Here is a 17,429-nt window from a genome sequence, read left to right on the forward strand (position 1 = left end):
AAAAGGCATTTATAACCACTTCTCAGGTGAACTGGGGTTGGGAGTCCTCATCAGTGTCGATACCATCAAAATGTATTGACAATTTTAGGCTAATTTTAGGTAGGCTAAGTTGCGGAATAACAACTGCAAACAGTTTTTCCTTCAATTGGAACACAATCAACATGACAAAATCCATTTTAACAAAATTATGCAAAGGTCTTACTGGCATCTCTCTTTAACATTCAAGTTTTTTACATACAGTAATTCTTCAGGAAATATTTATTTGGCCCGTTGGTCAAGCATGGCGCTTACGATGCCAGGGTTGTTGGGTAGATTCCCATTGGGGGCCCAATTTGTAAAAGGCATAGAAATGTATGAACTCACTATTATAAATCTATCTGTATTATAACGTCTACTAAATTACTTACTAAATAAATAATTACTAAACAAATGTAGTATCATAAACCAAGAATAAATCTTCAATACAGAGAGTAAAAGGTTTTTCGAAATATCTATAAAAAATGTATATACTTAGCACCAGTGATATCACACATTTACGTGTCTATGTACATTTTTTTATTGATTTTATGTCAATTATACAGGCTGTCTTGTTGAGATGAATCTCAACCTGTTCTGACCAAGATCACAGCAGGGATGGGGTGACTTTCAGTGAGACCGCCCACCGCCTGGTTGTTCATTTTTCAAATAAACTTAGTATGCATCAATGCATCTTTTCTAAAACCTGGGTGAAATGGTCAATGTAAATAGCATTCAGTACGGCAACCTTGCCAGCAGGCAAACATTAGATCTTATATGGCTTCTTGAAAGGTCGTTATGAGTGGAGACCGGTGTTAGCCACCTGGCTAAAGCTAATGCCAAAAAATATGTAGTTTGCTATGTAGACGTAGTATACTCACATCATTACTGTCTAGGAAGAGTTATGATGCACTGGACAGAGTGTGAATGATTTACCTAATCTGAATGATTAACCTAATCTGAATGATTAACCTAATCTGAATGATTTACCTAATCTGAATAATTAAATTAGAATCCTCAGGACAACTTCCATACAGAAGGTGATCTATTCAGAATTGAGGTGGATGATAGCGGCCCTGTATACACAGTTCCCTCCAGAATTATTGTCAAAATACGAACAAAAAAGGGTGTGAAAAAAAAATGGCCATTGTTGTTATTCAGCTTGATCTTACACTCCAAAAATCATGAAAGTTATTGGCACCTGTAGGGAAAATTACAAACAAAATCTAATGTATATTTAAATTTTCATCTGAGTCTTTGGGAACTCTTAAGTGGTCATCCATGACATCCTGTTTCACAGAGGTATACATGTGTGGTGACAAATAAACAACAATTAAAAATTTTCACAGCCTTTTATGTTTGTATTTGCCTAATGTCCCAATAATTGTCCAGGGCACTGCATATCCTGTAGATAATAAATGTTTACTCGTTGGCATATAGACCTCTCTCATTCTTCTGTGGTTTTTCCACAGCTATATCATCCCAGTAGTCAAACATGAAGTGACAAACTTTGGCAAGACTTATACTTTTGTGTAAGCAAGATTATCGTGTGTGTAACTTCTGATGTCTTTTCAAGGCTGAAGCAAAACCAAATCGCTTGTCACACTTGGGGCAGGCATAAGGTTTCTCTCCAGTGTGCACTTTTTGGTGATCTCGGAGGTGTATTTTTTGACGAAACTGCTTCTCACACAAAGAGCAGGTGTATGGCTTTTCTCCTGTGTGTATTCTCATATGTATTAGCAGTGCCGAAAGCTTTTGGCAATCTCTTCCGCACACTGAACAGCAGAAGGTGCTCTTAGCTGTGAGAATGTCCTGCCGTTGTCCACATTCTCCTGATGTGGAGGGACTCTCTATATGGTCAGAGCAGTGGTCTTTTCTCTCTGCTTTGGGAAAGAGGTAGTATGGATTAAAAGTAATTCAAATCCCTGAAAGGTTATGACATTGCTGGTTATCATGCTTCCAACTGTTAAAGAGGTACTGTGTGGGCTGAACCACTAATTTGAACGATTCTTAACAGTATTTTTGGTGTTGAGATATAAAAGCAAATTGAAGGTAAACATTGTCATAGGACTGCACGGCTGCTTGTATTATTACATGGGACTAAATGGATAGCATTATGTAATGGAACCAGCTTTTTACCACATGCAACTATACCTGATTAGCTAATGTTTACACTTATACTTCAGGATGTTCTACGGTTTGCAGTCATGGCCCCTGACTAATTAGCAATGTTAGTTCCAAAATTGAAGCTTAAGTTTGTAAACATAAAACATTTGTATACAAAAAAATAACCCCCTTCTAACTCACCAATAGCAGGACCTTCCTCTTCCCCTTTGACTTTAATATCCAGTACTAGACTGAGACCAGACTCCCCAAAAGAAACCTGCTGTAGTGATTCCTGGCCAGCAGCTTTACTCACTCCTGTATGCATCCTCTGATGTTGGTTGCGATATGATGATGACGAAAAACACTTTCCACACACAGAGCAACTGAATGGTTTCTCTCCAGTATGAACTTTCTGGTGTTTGTTCAGGGCTCCCTTCTCAGCAAATTGCTTCCCGCACACAGTGCAGGAGTGAGGTTTCTCTCCTGTGTGTTTTAGGAGGTGACTACTCAACGATTGTGCTCTGGCAAAACTCTCCCCGCACAAAGAGCAGGAGTGAGGTTTCTCCCCTGTGTGTGTCCGAAGGTGACTCTTCAAGTTTTGCACTCTGGCAAAGCTTTTTCCGCACACAGAGCAGGAGTGAGGTTTCTCTCCTGTGTGTGTCCGAAGGTGACTCCTTAGGTTTTGTGCTCTGGCAAAACTCTTTCCACAGACAGAGCAGGAGTGAGGTTTCTCTACACTGTGAGTTCGAAAATGACTACTCAATGTTTCTGCTTTGGCAAAACCCCTCTCACAAACAGAGCAGGAATAGGGTTTCTTTTCTGAGTGTGTAAGCAGATGTTGGCTTAAAACATTAGCAAAATTAAAACTTTTTCCACAGATGTGGCAGGAGTAAGACTTCTCTCCTGCATGATTTTTCTGATGTTTCTTCAAGGCATCCTTTTCACAGAACTGCTTCCCACACACAGAACAGGAGTGAGGGCTCTCTTCTATGCGTAACCACTTGTGTCTCCAATATATCATATATTTTGAGAAAGTCATTCCACACAGTGAGAAGGAGTAAGGCTTTCGTCTGGTGCATAATTGTTCATGATCTCTGAAGTTTAGTTTTGTGTGAAACCGCTTATGCCTCCAGTATGCCATATATTTTAAGAAAGTCGTTCCACACAGTGAACAAGAGTAACGCTTTTGTCCAGTTTTGGTTTGCTTATGATTGCTCAGGTTTTGCGTGGTAAAATGCTTCCCAGACAGAGGGCAGGAGTAAGGTTTCTTTCCAGTGTGTGATAGCGAGTGTCTTTTCAAGACTGATACAAAAGAAAAACATTTCCCGCTGTCTGCGCAGGGGTACAGCTTTCCTCCAGTGTGTCTTCTCTGGTGTTTGATTAAGTTTCCCTTCACACTAAATTGCTTTCCGCATAGCATGCAGAGGTAGGGTTTCTCGACAGTGTGGTTCTCCTGATGCTGTTCAAGTTCTCCTGATGTAGGGGGACTGGCTTCATTATTAGAGCAGTGGTCCACTCTCTCTGCTGATGAAAAATATACACATTATATATACACATTATATATATACACACACATTATATATATATATATATATATATATATATATATATATGCAATATATACATGCATTTTAAACAGATATACACAGATCCCAAGCATTGGCAAAAGTGAATGCAAAAAGAACACAAAAAATTTTTCATATTTTGGCTTCAAATGTAAGTGGGAGCTGCACATTTTCATTAAAACCAAAACAGACATCAAAATCAACAAAGATATTTTTTACAATGGCCTTCTTAGTCTTAAATCCAAATGAAAACGTGGTCTTAATCGACGAGGGCCATCAACAAGCACAAATCTAAGACTATACAGGACATAGAAATGAGCTACATGGGGGAGTGGACCAAGACCCATCAAAAAGTGTGCAACAACCTTTTCATACTTCACAAGAAGAAGCTCAGTGCTTTTATGGGAGGCTTTACGAAAGGGGAGCCAATACTTTTGAAACCTTTTCAGAAATTATGTTTGAGAAATTGATGCGTTGAAATGAAAGTATGCCGCACTAATTTATGTTTGCTCTACCAGATAATGTGGCCTGGAATATACACAGTATCTTCAAGTACATTGATCAGTATGTTAATTCGTTATAATAAAAAAACCATGAATAAATCAAACGGATGCATTAACTCACCAAAAGCAGGGTCTTCCTGCTCTTCTTTCACTCTGACTTCTGGTACTGGACTGAGACCGGACTCCTCTTCAGCTACAGACACCTGATGTTGTGATCCCAGTTCCACAGATTGAGCCTTTCCTTCGTGTGTTCTCTGATGTTCAATGAGATATGACGAAGAAAGAAAACTGTTCCCACACAAGGAGCAACTGAATCGCTTCTCTCCAGAGTGTAATTTCTGGTGTCCATTCAGGTCTCCCTTCTCACGGAACAGCATCCCACATAGCGAGCAAGAGTGAAGTTTCTCTCCTGTATGTATCCAAATATGCCTATTTAAGGTTTTCACTTGGGTAAAACACTTTTTACATACAGAACAACTGAAGGGTCTAGTATGCCCTTTCTGATGTCTATTCCTGTCCCCAATTAGACGGAATTGCTTCCCACATGTAGAGCAGGAGTGAGGTTTCTCTCCAGTGTGTATCCGGAGGTGACTATTCAGGGTTGCTGCTTCTGTAAATCTCTTCCCACACACAGAGCAACAAAACGGCTTCTCTCCTGTGTGTTCTTTCTGGTGTCTTTGCAGGTTCTTCTTCTCACTAAAGTGCTTACTACACACAGAGCACTGGTAAGGCTTCTCTCCTGTGTGTGTTCTGAGGTGTCTTTTTAGTTTGGATGGGTAGGCAAATGCTTTTCCACACACTGAACACATCGGGGGCACCTTTTCAGATTGTGTGTGTGTCCTCATAGGTCTACTGCCATTAGATGGGTGAGCCTTGCTCCTTCCAACCCAAGGCTGCTTAGAGTGTTGATTCTCCCGGTATTCAGGTTCTGTCAATGCCTCACCACTACTGCTGAAGTCCGGACTCTCCCCTGTTACAAAGTAATTAAAAGTTATGCAATTAAATTACTGTCAATGTCATACATTTATTTTATGGATGCATATTGGCTAAACACACATATTCTTACAAAACCACAATTACAAATCTGCTTATTATGAGAGTCACTCTGTTTTGACAGACAAAATGTTTTCTTGTGAAAATCTTTAAAGGAGTAAAATCGAGGTGGACCTTTTATCTTTAAATTGTATTTAGATTTTTATGTATTCAGGCTCAGAACGAAACTGAGCCACTTTTGTACATTTGGCTTATTACTTATTAACCATGTTTATAGAACTAAAACAAAATATTTCAGTTAGGTATGTTTGTTTGATTTTATTCCATGGATTTCTGACATGGATTTCAAAATGGGAGCGGTAATGTTTTTATGTACACTCTGGAGATTACTGGCCAACTAGTCTTTATGGTTGCAAAGCAATGGTAGCTTACGATGATTTCTCATTAAAAGTTGGGCATCACTATGCATTCTCTATATTGTGGTTTACTAACAACCAAGAAAACACTAATTTCTGTCCTTTCGAGAAATTCACCATTTTGTTAGCAGATCTCCCTGAAGTAACTTTATTTCTGCTCAAGCAGCAGAAGTCAGGCAGACTTTTTTTTACCCTACCTCTGCATGCTAAGTACACCTTCAGCTGGTTGGTGGGCTGGCTGGCTGGCTACCTTACGTAAAACGTTGGATAATGATCACTGTGGAAAAGGTTAACTAATTCAGGCCTGAATTAGTTATCCAAAGGTAGAAACTCAGCCAGCCAAAGGTAGAAACTCTCTCTTTTTGAGGTATTTATCAGTTTGTTTAAGGATTTATAGGACAATCAATTAGGAAAATTGAGCATGTAATTGAGGTGTTCCCTACCTCCGCAGTTTCTGTAGTCAACATGCATCTTGATTAGTTGTCAGCTAGCATAACTAACGAATGTTTTGATATTGTTGATATTAATAGCCTACGTTACGAGAAGTGGAAAAAGCATGCTCCTAATGAGCTCAGTTTCCAGACGGCCTGCCGACTCCCCTTTCTGTTTCTGACTTATTAATGAACTGTCTTTCATTACTGTTTGAATAATAGGTTTTGGAAACATTTCTACGATCTCGGTTTGGAAAACTCCTCAAACTAGCCGGTTTCTTCAAAACGTTATGGTTTACCAGAAACAGTGGTGGTGGTAGTGGTGGTGGGGGGGCACTTTGTTATTGTGTGATTGCTGACTGTTCCATACCAGTATCATCCACATCTTCAGGCTCCTCTTTGACCATGATATTAAATCTGGGTATTTCACTGCAGTTGTTCAGGCCACTATAATTACAGTCAGAAACCAGTGACTTTGGGTGATTGGAATCAGTGAAGCAGGAAAGAGGCGGGTTGGGTGGGTCAGCAGAATCCTAAAATAAAGATTGAGAAGTTATCAATAGCTTTCTATCACCCAGGTAAAACCAACCAGACGGTTTTAGCATTAGCTAGCATTAGCTAGTCATTTTCACATGACTGCCCCCTGCTGTATGTTATACCTAACTAGCTAGCGTAAATCATTGTCAGTTTAGACAGAAAACATTCTGAATGGGTTGGCGTAAGCTAACATTAACTCACCTCATTCATCGTGAATTCTTCAAAAATAGATTATTCAGAACGATGATGCACCTCGGCTAGCTATTTCTAACTAGGCTAAGCAACCAAGCTTTCCTACCCCCGACAGCAAACGATGTGGTCTTTGAGCCAATAGTTGATTGTTCGAGTTAGGCAACATGAAACTCTACTTTAAACTATATCAAATTATATTGAAATAAAACATATCTAAAACCATTTAAAAATGTGCATTGTTTGAAACACCTCGAAAGTACTTCCGGGTCATGATATTTCAGAATAACAGTTTACCAAATAAAACTTAAATGAGTGTCAGTCCCGGCAACTATATTAATGAATATAAGAAGAAAATATTTAACAATACAAAATATTAACAATACAATTTAAGATTAAAAACAATTTGGTTTTCAAAAATGTTCCTAGGTTAAATAAATGCTCCCCATCGCAATCAATGAAATACAGTCAATTGAATAAACTAAATAAAGCCTCTTACAATCTATCATATAGAGTGTGTTTAGGAGTACACAGTTTGGTGTCCCCTAATCAAATATGTTGACATATGAAGCGAGAACATGTGGCAAGAACTGTTTGCAAGATTTCTTTACACTTCCCTCTCTATTGCCCCTGAAAACCTATATGAAATAGGCATGACAGAAATACATATAAAACCTGACTTAGCTAAAGAGAAGTGCGGGCTCCTAACTAAATATGTGATCATGTTTCACCACATCCAATTTTACAGCCTCATTTTCATTACCATCACCTATAAATGGTAAAACCATCCTATTTCTAAACAGGTAGCACTTGAGTTGCTCCTGGATTTTATAAAAAAATTTAACCAAAATGATATAACTTATTTTCACTTATCTTGCAATAAATAGCGGTTCTGAATTTGTAACATCTTTTGGGGTGAGATGGCCAATCTTAGTTGTAGCCAGCCAGGACTTCTTACTGTTTTTTACTTTCAGTCCGCTGTTGAGCCTGTGTGCTGCAATCAATGAAAAATGCTAAGATCGAAGCCACTGCCAATGTGCCATTTCCTCATAATCAGCAGACGGCTGACTAAGGCTGAATGCAACTCTGCTTCAGTTGACAAACAGGAGGAAAGTGTATCTGGCCTGGAGAGAAGCTACCAGAGGGAGGCGGCTAAAGCTGTGATCCGTAGGGCCAGATGCCGTACTCGTTGAATAACTGGCACATCTTGGTCATGGTAGGACCCCAAGGCCTTAATGTCCAGTTTCCACATGGATCTACTGGCCAGTCAGTTTGGACTGGACCCACAGAGGACATCCCTTTATTGGTGGCTTCCATTGGAAACTCAGGAATTTTCCTGGTATCTTCAGGAATGCTTGTTACTACCAATTCATGCTTTTTCCAACTTCTGAAACAGTTAGCCCTTAAATGTGAAGCCTAAACAATCCTTATCAAGTCTCTCTCTCTCATATTTTGGGCCCCATGACAAAAACTCTAATTGGGCACCCTCTGCCCAGCTGTTACCTATTTTTTTCGGGGGCCCTGTCAGTCATCGGCCTTTGGAATTTTCCTAACTGTTCCCCCCTATACGGCGCCCCTGTATATATATCTATATCCATATATATTCACCCATCAGCCATAACATTATGACCACTGACAGGTTAAGTGAATAACACTGATAATCTCATTAATCTCTTGAGAATGGGAACTGGACCACGGAGCAATGGAAGAAGGTGGCCTGGTCTGATGAATCACGTTTCCGTTTTACATCACATGGATGGCCAGGTGCATGTGCGTTGCTTACCTGGAAAACACATGGCACCAGGATGCACTATGGAATGGAGGCAAGCCGGCAGAAGCAGTGTGATGCTTTGGGCAATGTTCTGCTGGGAAAACTTGGGTCCTGCCATTCATGTGGATGTTACTTTGACACGTACCACCTACCTAAGCATTTTTGCAGACCATGTGCACCCTTTAATGGCAACAATATTCCCTGATGGCATTGGCCTCTGCCACAAAGGCCCTGCCACAAAGCAACAATGGTTCAGGAATAGTGTGAGGAACACAACAACGAGTTCGAGGTGTTGACTGGATCTCAATCCAATCCAGCATCAGTGAGATGTGCTGGATAAACAAGTCCGATGCATGGAGGCCCCACATTCGCAACTTACAGGACTTAATGGATCTGCTGCTAATGTCTTGGTGCCAGATACCACAGCACACCTTCAGAGGTCTAGTGAAGTCCATGCTTCGACGGGTCTTCAATACTGAGAACTTGGGATATTTCTAAATATCAACAAAAATATATATTTAAATAAGTTTAACTATCTATATTCTGTCCCAATTTTTTTTTTATAAGTATAATTCCATGCATTCAATAAGAGTCTCCTAAGGTATGATATTTTAGTATTTTATTGGAATTACCGATGCACACTGCACAACATACAATTCAAAATCATACCCATTGTTGCGCAACACATAAAAACGACTATATCCAAAACCATTTATTTTCTCTTCACTGCTCCCATCATGCTGTAGTGTTTTTTTATGTTAGCAGATTTTATCGCTAACTTGATCTCCCGCAGTCATAGCTATATTTAATACCAAGTTTTTCGCATCTTCTGTTTTGGACCTGGGAATGTGAAAACACCTCTGGTTTGTTGCCTTTGCAGCACCTGACATCACTACTGGGCAGCTGTCCACATGAACCAGAACTAGGATCTACAGAACTTAACAGTAAACTGAGATGTCAAGAAAGCAACTCAACTTTATCATGGCTAGACCTCTGCCTATTCAAGCAACAACTCTTTTGTTTTGAACATATCTTGCAATCTAGAGCTGCATGACAAATTTGGCTCATCAAGTCAGCTAACTAACCACTCCTCGGAAATCTAAGTATTTACTACCTCAGATGTCAAATACAAAGTGACAAGGACTTTAACTTGTATGTAAGCAAGGCTATCGTGAGTGTAGCTTCTGATGTCTTTTTAACGCTGAAGCAAAACCAAACTTTTTGTCACACTCGTTGCAGGCATAAGGTTTCTCTCCAGTGTGCACTTTCTGGTGATCTCGAAGGTGTATTTTTTGACGAAACTGCTTCTCACACAAAGAGCAGCTGTAAGGCTTCTCTCCTGTGTGTGTTCTCATGTGTCTTTCCAGCGCAGATACACTTTGACAATCTTTGCCACACACTGAACAGCTGTAGGGGCTCTTAGCTCTGACATTCTCCTGCCGTTGTCCTTGTTCTCCGGGTGTGCAGGGAGTCGTTTTACTGTCAGGGCAGTTGTCTGGACTCTCTGTTGCGGGAAAGCGATATTATGGATAGATTTTAATAACACTATACCCTGATGTGTCACATTTACCAAAAAAGTGTTAGGCTAAAGCATTAGCAAGGCTTCCCAATTAAAGCAGTGCTCTAGGTCACTATGTAGTTTTCATACTTGTTAATTTAAAGCCGCTGCTAAATTGAGAAACCACTCTATAAAACTGTTCATCTTGTTAACCAGCTGCTCTTTTAAGAACAAAACAAACTGCAACTTGTCCCAAACAAATTGGTCAAGGGTGTGGATAAAAGACGGTGCAAAGTTCTCCTGTCCTGCCACTAAGACCTGCGTGGCTTCTTGGGGTTGGCTGGTTACTATTGTCAATTTATGCCTCGTTTTTCATTGGTGGCTTCTCACCTGTCTGTTGCCACCAAAAAGGGCCAGTTGGCCCTTTTTGGTGGCAACGGAGGATGCATTCCAAACCCTAAAAAGGGCACCGATTCCTTTCTAAGATCTTCAGGTTGATAAGACGGCTCTGGTGAAGATAGTGTAGAGCTAAATGGACAGGCTAAAATCCATGACATGCAACTACATTTCATTGGATAATGCTTACACTTAACTTTCATTATGTTCTGTTTGCATGTGCGACTTCTGACTAATTAACAGCGTTGGTTTCTGATCTGAAGCTGAAATTCACTAAAATGATGTAAACATTTTTTTAACAGAATAACCCCCTTTAAACTCACCAAAAGCTGGATCGTCCTCCTCTTCCTTCACTTTAATATCCAGTAGTAGACGGAGATCAGATTCTTCCACAACTACAGATACAGGTTGGTGTGATCCTTGATCAAAAGTCTTATTCTGTCTCATGTGTGTTCTCTGATGTTGGTTGCGATATGACGATGAGGAGAAGCTCTTCCCACACACAGAGCAACTGAAGGGTTTCTCTCCGGTGTGTACTATCTGGTGTCTGTTCAGGGCTCCCTTTTCACAAAATGTCTTCCCACACAAAGAGCAGGCATGAGGTTTCTCCCCTGTGTGTTTCAGGCTGTGACTAGTCAATGATTGTGCTCTGGCAAAACTCTCCCCACATACAGAGCAGGAGTGAGGTTTTTCTCCTGTGTGTGTCCGAAGGTGACCCCTCAAGTTTTGCGCTTTGGCAAAGGTCTTGCCACACACAGTGCAGGGATAGGGTTTCTCTCCAGTGTGTACTCTTTGGTGTCTTTTCAGGCCCCTCTTCTCACGAAATTGCTTCCCACAGACAGAGCATGAGTGAGACTTCTCTCCAGTGTGTATAAGAAGGTGTCTTCTCAAGGTATTTGCTTGGTTAAAACTCTTTCTACATACAGAGCAACTAAATGGCTTCTCTCCAGTATGTACTTTCTGATGTCTATTCAGGTCTCCCTTTTGCCCGAATTGCTTCCCACACACAGAGCAGGAGTGAGGTTTTTCTCTTGTGTGTGTCCGAAGGTGACTCCGCAAGTTTTGCACTCTTGCAAAAGTCTTCCCACATAAAGAGCAGATGTTTGGTTTCTTTACTGTGTGTGTTCGAATGTGACTACTCAAGGTTTGTGCTTTAGCAAAACTCTTTCCACAAACAGAGCACTGATGGAGTTTATCTTCAGTGTGCAGCTTCTGGTGAACTTTCAGGTTCCGGTTCGTAAGAAATTGCTTTCCGCACACAGAGCAGACGTAACATTTCTCTGAGTGCATGCTTTGGTGCTTTGTAAGATATGATAGTGTTGCAAAACTCCTCCCACAAATGGAGCATGAGGAAGGTTTCTCATCAGAGTGTGTTAGCAGGTGTTCCCTCATAATCCCAGCAAAAGCAAAACATTTTCCACAGATGGGGCAGGAGTAAGAGTTTTGGTGTTTCTTCATGGCATCCTTTCCAAGGAACTGCTTCCCACACACAGAAGAGGAGTGAGGGTTCTCTTCTACACGTAACCATTTGTGTCTCCAATATATCATATATTTTGAGAAAGTCATTCCACACAGTGAGAAGGAGTAAGGCTTTCTTCTTGTGGGTGATTGTTCATGTTCTCTGAAGTTTAGTTTTGTGTGAAATCGCTTGTGCCTCCAATATGACATATATTTTAAGAAAGTAATTCCACACAGTGAACAGCAGTAAGGCTTTCGTCCTGTGTGTGTCTTCTCGTGATTACAGACATTTCTTTGTGTGGTAAATCTCTTCTTACACATAGAGCAGGAGTAAGATTTATTTCCTGTGTGTGTCACAGTGTGTGTCATTAAGTGTCTTCTCAAGGCAGATGCAACCGCAAAACATTTTCCACAGTCTGGGCAGGGGAACGGTTTTTCTCCAGTGTGTATTTTCTTGTGTTTGATCAGGTCACCTTTCCCACTAAATTGAGTTCCACACATAGTGCAGAGGTAGGGATCCTTTGCTGTGTGGTTCCTCTTATGCCGTTGAGGTTCTCCTGATGTACAGGAACTCACCTTGTCATTAGAGTCCAGTCTCTCTGCTGTGGAAAAGAGATGAAATAACCCAAACAACCCATGTTTACAAAAGTATACTTTTTTTTTTTTAAATCATACAAATCGAAGCCATTGTAGAAAAAAACCTAATAACTCACCAGAAGCAGGATCGTCCTCCTCTTCCTTCACTGTAACATCCGGTACTAGATTAAGACCAGACTCTTCTTCAGCTAGAGACACCTGACGTTGTGATTCCAGTTCCACAGATTCACTTTCTCCTTTGTGCGTTCTCTGATGTTCAATAAGAGATAATGAAGAAGAAAAACTCTTCACACACATGGAGCAACTAAACAGCTTCTTTCCAGAGTGTACTCTATGGTGTCTGTTCAGGTCTCCTTTCTCGCGGAATAGCATGCCACATGTAGAGCAGGAGTGACGTTTCTCTCCTGTGTGAATTCGCTGGTGTCTCATTAAGGTTCTTGCCTGGGTGAAACTCTTTGTACACACAGAGCAACTGAATGGTTTCACTCCAGTGTGTCCTTTCTGGTGTCTGTTCCTGTCTCCAATTAGACGGAATTGCTTCCCACATGTAGAGCAGGAGTGAGGTTTCTCTCCAGTGTGTATAAGAAGGTGACTATTCAAAGTTGCTGCTTCTGTAAAATTCCTCCCACACACAGAGCAACTGAACGGCTTTTCTCCTGTGTGTTCTTTCTGGTGTCTTTGCAGGTTTTTCTTTTCACTAAATTTCTTTTTGCAAATGGAGCACTGATAAGGCTTCTCTACTGTGTGAGTTTTGAGGTGTCTCTTCAGTTTGGATGGGCAGGCAAATTCTTTTCCACACACTGAGCACATGGATGATGTCTTTGCAGATTGTGTTTTTGTTGTACTGCCATTAGATGGGTGCGAGATCTGTATTCCACATTCTGGGAAAGACCCAGACTTATTAGTTGTTTGATTCTCTTGGTGTTCAGATTCTGTGAATGCCTCTTGACTAGAGCTGGAGTCAGGACTTTCTCCTGTTAAAACAGAACATGGTTCAAAGAAAAATACTACCCCTGTAACTTTATGCCTGCTTTTTTAAAGGTTGGTACACTTTTAATGTTTTAGAACAGTATTCAATTCCTCAGAGTTATAATTGTCTCTCTGCTCAGGTACATGCTCTTTGTCGACGTATACGTATTTATAAGTATTTATCAAAAGTAATAATAATAATGCAAATTCAAAGGTGCAATACTTTAAAGGGACAAATGTTTTAAATATAGGTGAATGTCCATAATGGTATATCATGGCATCTATACCTCAACTATAAACATGTATCCAACCATATTCCATAGTTTAACTAAAAACAGTGGTTTGAAATGCACAACTCCCTTTTAATCATGCCATTACATACCAGTATCATCAATATCCCAGCCTACATCTTCAGGCTCCTCTTTAACCACAATGTTAAATTTCGGAATTTCACTACAGTTGCCATGGTTGGTTAAGTCAGCAGAATCCTAAAAGAAAGAATGAGATCAAAAACTGTAACAATTTTAAATCAATGGCTTGTTCCCATCTACGGACGGGTGACAAAATTAAAGGAATAAAACAGGTTTTGGGCCACCACGGGCCACCAGAACAGCTTCCATGTGCCCTGGCGTAGATTCTACCAGTCTCTGGATCTCTACAGCAGGGGTGGAACACCATTCTACCAAAATATATTCCCTCATTTGGCTTTTTGATTATGGTGCGGTGAGACCTGGAGAGGTCCAGTTCACTAATGCTCCTCATTCAACCTGAATTACTTGAGGTTCAAGAATGGGAGAAAATGTCTACATCTAGGTGTGCAAAGCTGGTACACCCAAAAAGATTAAAAGCTGTCATTACAGAAAGTGCAGGGGTCTGAATACTTTGAGAAGGCATTGCAAGCCAAGTTGCTAGGCAGAGTTCTCTGAATTGAAAGGTAACTGCCGTTATTCTCCTCTAATAAAATGTTTCAACACTGCCACCGATAAGAATATACAACCCGGCTGTATCATGTATGTTAGAACATCAACACGGTTTAACACAAGTTAACACGGGCTTCTCACCTCATCCATCGTGAATTATTCAGAAAACGTTTCCTCTTTAAGATTATTTAGTGCACGGAATATAAACATTGTCACTTTGTTTACCACGAGGCCATGATGGCTAATCAGTGGCAGCCATGCTAACTACTTTTGAAGCCAAACCGCTCGTCAGTTTGGACCCCCTAAACACGTTACTACTGGTAGCATGCCAAAATACCTTTCTCAAACACTTAACCTTTTAGACTAACTGTAATTTAATTATCCAAAGCATAGTTCGCGTGCTAGGCTAAAGGCAGCTATAGCAAACCGGCCAGGTTCTTAACACCCCAAATCAAAATATAAAAGTGTTTGAAACATTTTTGCCTTCACGTGTACAGTCCGGGTTTGGCAATATGGAAGTATAACACAAACCCTAATAAATTATTTCGGACACGTGTCACACACTAGAAAAACTAAATCGAGGGCTAGCCGGGGCTAGCTAGGAACCAGCATTAGCATTTTATTCTGGGCCCAGTCCGGGTTAGCTACCTCCGTCTGTCCGCATTTGCGCCACCACCAGGCCGGGAGGCCTACGCTGTCTGCTGCACTGCGCTGAATACCTTTCGTATTCAGCGCAGTGCACACAACAATATCTGAACGAACGTTCAGCGAAAGTCATTACTTGACGCTACAATTGCTGCATTGTAACATGTTTTCCAAACGTAGTTACTGAGACCTTCTCTGAAAGGTTTTTAAAACAGAACGTCTCGAGGGCATTCCTGAAACTCAATAAGAGTGTGGTATTTGCGCAGTTGCACTTAAGTTTGTCACGTTAACATTGCAAACGTTATACACTCACCTAAAGGATTATTAGGAACACCATACTAATACTGTGTTTGACCCCCTTTCGCCTTCAGCACTGCCTTAATTCTACGTGGCATTGATTCAACGAGGGGCTGAAAGCATTCTTTAGAAATGTTGGCCCATATTGATAGGATAGCATCTTGCAGTTGGAGATTTTTAGGATGCACATCCAGGACACGAAGCTCCCGTTCCACCACATCCCAAAGATGCTCTATTACAGTGAACTCATTGTCATGTTCAAGAAACCAATTTGAAATGATTTGAGCTTTGTGACATGGTGCATTATCCTGCTGGAAGTAGCCATCAGAGGATGGGTACATGGTGGTCATAAAGGGATGGACATGGTCAGAAACAATGCTCAGGTAGGCTGTGCCATTTAAACGATGCCCAATTGGCACTAAGGGGCCTAAAGTGTGCCAAGAAAACATCCCCCACACCATTACACCACCACCACCAGCCTTCACAGTGGTAACAAGGCATGATGGATCCATGTTCTCATTCTGTTTATGCCAAATTCTGACTCTACCATCTGAATGTCTCAACAGAAATCGAAACTTATCAGACCAGGCAACATTCTTCCAGTCTTCAACTGTCCAATTTTGGTGAGCTCATGCAAATTGTAGCCTCTTTTTCCTATTTGTAGTGGAGATGAGTGGTACCCGGTGGGTTTCTTCTGCAGGGAAGCAGAGGAAAAAGATTGTAGTGTCCATTCAAAGACTAAACCTTTTAAGACTTTCACAGCCACTTATTAGAGCGTATTTACATTGCTAGAGGGAGAATAAAATGATAGATTGACTTATTGTTTCCATAATCATTTCCGTAGCATTTCAATCTAACATTTGACATGTTTGAGAGGTACCATGCAGAATTGTGGGTGTCAATCAAGGGATAAATTGAGCGATGTGCTTGCACGCTACCTTGGACCGTGGCGTCTCGAGCTATCGATATCAATTTTACACAACAAAATAATCCTTGATTTGTCTCTGAAAATGTTTTGGACTGTAACTAAGCCCTTGGCTTAGCCCATTACGATACTTGTCAATGGGTCAATTCCAATCCACGCCTTCCTTAGCGAGCCCTGGTGGTGTCTGTTTAAATCTGTCAGGCCTAAATAACTGTCAGGTCTAAACAACTAATGCATTACATCTGGTGTGAGATACAGATACAGAGAGTCGTGTCCAGATGAAACATCAGCGACCATTAATGTTGACGATTGAGCAACTGAAGCTGGAACAATGATCATTCATGACTGAACACAGAAACATTATAGTCTGCCATTATATTAGGTTCTACAACTAACATCATTCGCCAGAGTTGTCGGTTCTCTAGTAGAGCTCAAACTGTGCTTGAGGACCCTTCAGTCCGAGTTGGACGGACAGTGGAGTATTGCTAGACGGAGTTATGTCTTGGTTTAAAAGCTGGACTTACCAGTTCCATCCACACCCCCTTCTACATCTTCAGGCTCCTCTTTCACCACAATGTTAAATCTGGGAATTTCACTGCAGTTGTCCAGGCCACTGTAATTATAGTCAGAAACCAGTAACTCTGGGGGACTGGAATCAGAGAAGCAGGAACGAGGCGTGTTGGATAGGTCAGCAGAAACCTAAAACTAAAGAATGAGATTAAAAAAAAATATATAGTTACATTCATTATCTTCCTCTTCAGGCATATCAGTCAGGTTATTGTGCTTCTGTAACTATACGCAGGTTTTGCGTCATGACGTGTACTGAGATAATTTGTTTAGCATTAATAATTTGTTTAGCATTAAACGAATTCTAATTATTACAACAACCCGCGTATATACGTACCGCAGGACACTGCCAGCTAGACCGGTTCAGCATTAATGGTTTAATGGGTGGTGCAATTCTCACCTGATCCATAGTGAATTATTCGGAAACTCCTTGCTATTAACGACGTTGTTCACTGGATTATAGCATAGTGTAAAATAACAGTGGTCCTCCCACGGAACTCCACCACGAGGATACGTTAGCTAACTGCTGGGGCTAGCAAAATTTCCATTAAGCTATTTGACAACTCATACCTGGCTGTTTACTTTCCTAGACCGGTAAAGAAAGGGACATGCTATTCTGGAGACACGACTT

At 40.8% G+C, this 17,429-nt stretch overlaps 2 protein-coding genes across 6 annotated transcripts; both read right to left on the reverse strand.

Annotated features, from left to right (window-relative positions):
- Nucleotides 1-543: 543 nt before the first annotated feature.
- LOC105029853 (zinc finger protein 585A-like) lies at nt 544-6,987 on the reverse strand. Of its 4 annotated transcripts, none has more exons than XM_020045040.2 (5): nt 6,865-6,987; nt 6,400-6,562; nt 4,311-5,159; nt 2,323-3,642; nt 544-1,898 (listed from the first exon to the last, which is right to left on the reverse strand). In XM_020045040.2, exons 1-5 carry the CDS (start codon nt 6,922-6,924, stop codon nt 1,558-1,560), a joined length of 2,733 nt encoding a protein of 910 aa, XP_019900599.2. In that variant the 5' UTR covers nt 6,925-6,987; the 3' UTR covers nt 544-1,557. The 4 variants fall into 4 exon arrangements, with proteins under 4 accessions (XP_019900599.2, XP_019900598.2, XP_019900597.2 ...); XM_020045039.2 differs by having other exon boundaries at nt 544-1,895; nt 2,323-3,645; XM_020045038.2 differs by having other exon boundaries at nt 2,323-3,645.
- A 2,141-nt stretch (nt 6,988-9,128) lies between these two features.
- LOC105029844 (zinc finger protein 91-like) lies at nt 9,129-17,284 on the reverse strand. 2 transcript variants are annotated; one of them, XM_010903400.3, is made up of 6 exons: nt 17,199-17,284; nt 16,756-16,936; nt 13,827-13,932; nt 12,592-13,449; nt 10,744-12,480; nt 9,129-10,030 (listed from the first exon to the last, which is right to left on the reverse strand). In XM_010903400.3, exons 2-6 carry the CDS (start codon nt 16,762-16,764, stop codon nt 9,693-9,695), a joined length of 3,048 nt encoding a protein of 1,015 aa, XP_010901702.2. In that variant the 5' UTR covers nt 16,765-16,936; nt 17,199-17,284; the 3' UTR covers nt 9,129-9,692. The 2 variants fall into 2 exon arrangements, with proteins under 2 accessions (XP_010901702.2, XP_010901701.2); XM_010903399.3 differs by lacking the exons at nt 16,756-16,936; nt 17,199-17,284 and adding an exon at nt 14,506-15,001.
- Between the last annotated feature and the right edge of the window lie 145 nt (nt 17,285-17,429).

Source organism: Esox lucius, chromosome 9 (genome assembly GCF_011004845.1).
Source record: "Esox lucius isolate fEsoLuc1 chromosome 9, fEsoLuc1.pri, whole genome shotgun sequence".
Lineage (NCBI taxonomy): Eukaryota > Metazoa > Chordata > Actinopteri > Esociformes > Esocidae > Esox > Esox lucius.

Coding starts and splice junctions, on each gene's coding strand:
- LOC105029853 (XM_020045038.2), bottom strand. CDS start 6,924: ATGTTGCCTAACTCGAACAATCAACTATTGGCTCAAAGACCACATCGT. Junction 6,563..6,864: donor CACATCGTTTGCTGTCGGGG/GTAGGAAAGCTT, acceptor TCTTTATTTTAG/GATTCTGCTGACCCACCCAA. Junction 5,160..6,399: donor TGAAGATGTGGATGATACTG/GTATGGAACAGT, acceptor ACTTTGTAACAG/GGGAGAGTCCGGACTTCAGC.
- LOC105029844 (XM_010903400.3), bottom strand. Junction 12,481..12,591: donor GGAGGACGATCCTGCTTCTG/GTGAGTTATTAG, acceptor TCTTTTCCACAG/CAGAGAGACTGGACTCTAAT. Junction 10,031..10,743: donor GGAGGACGATCCAGCTTTTG/GTGAGTTTAAAG, acceptor TTCCCGCAACAG/AGAGTCCAGACAACTGCCCT.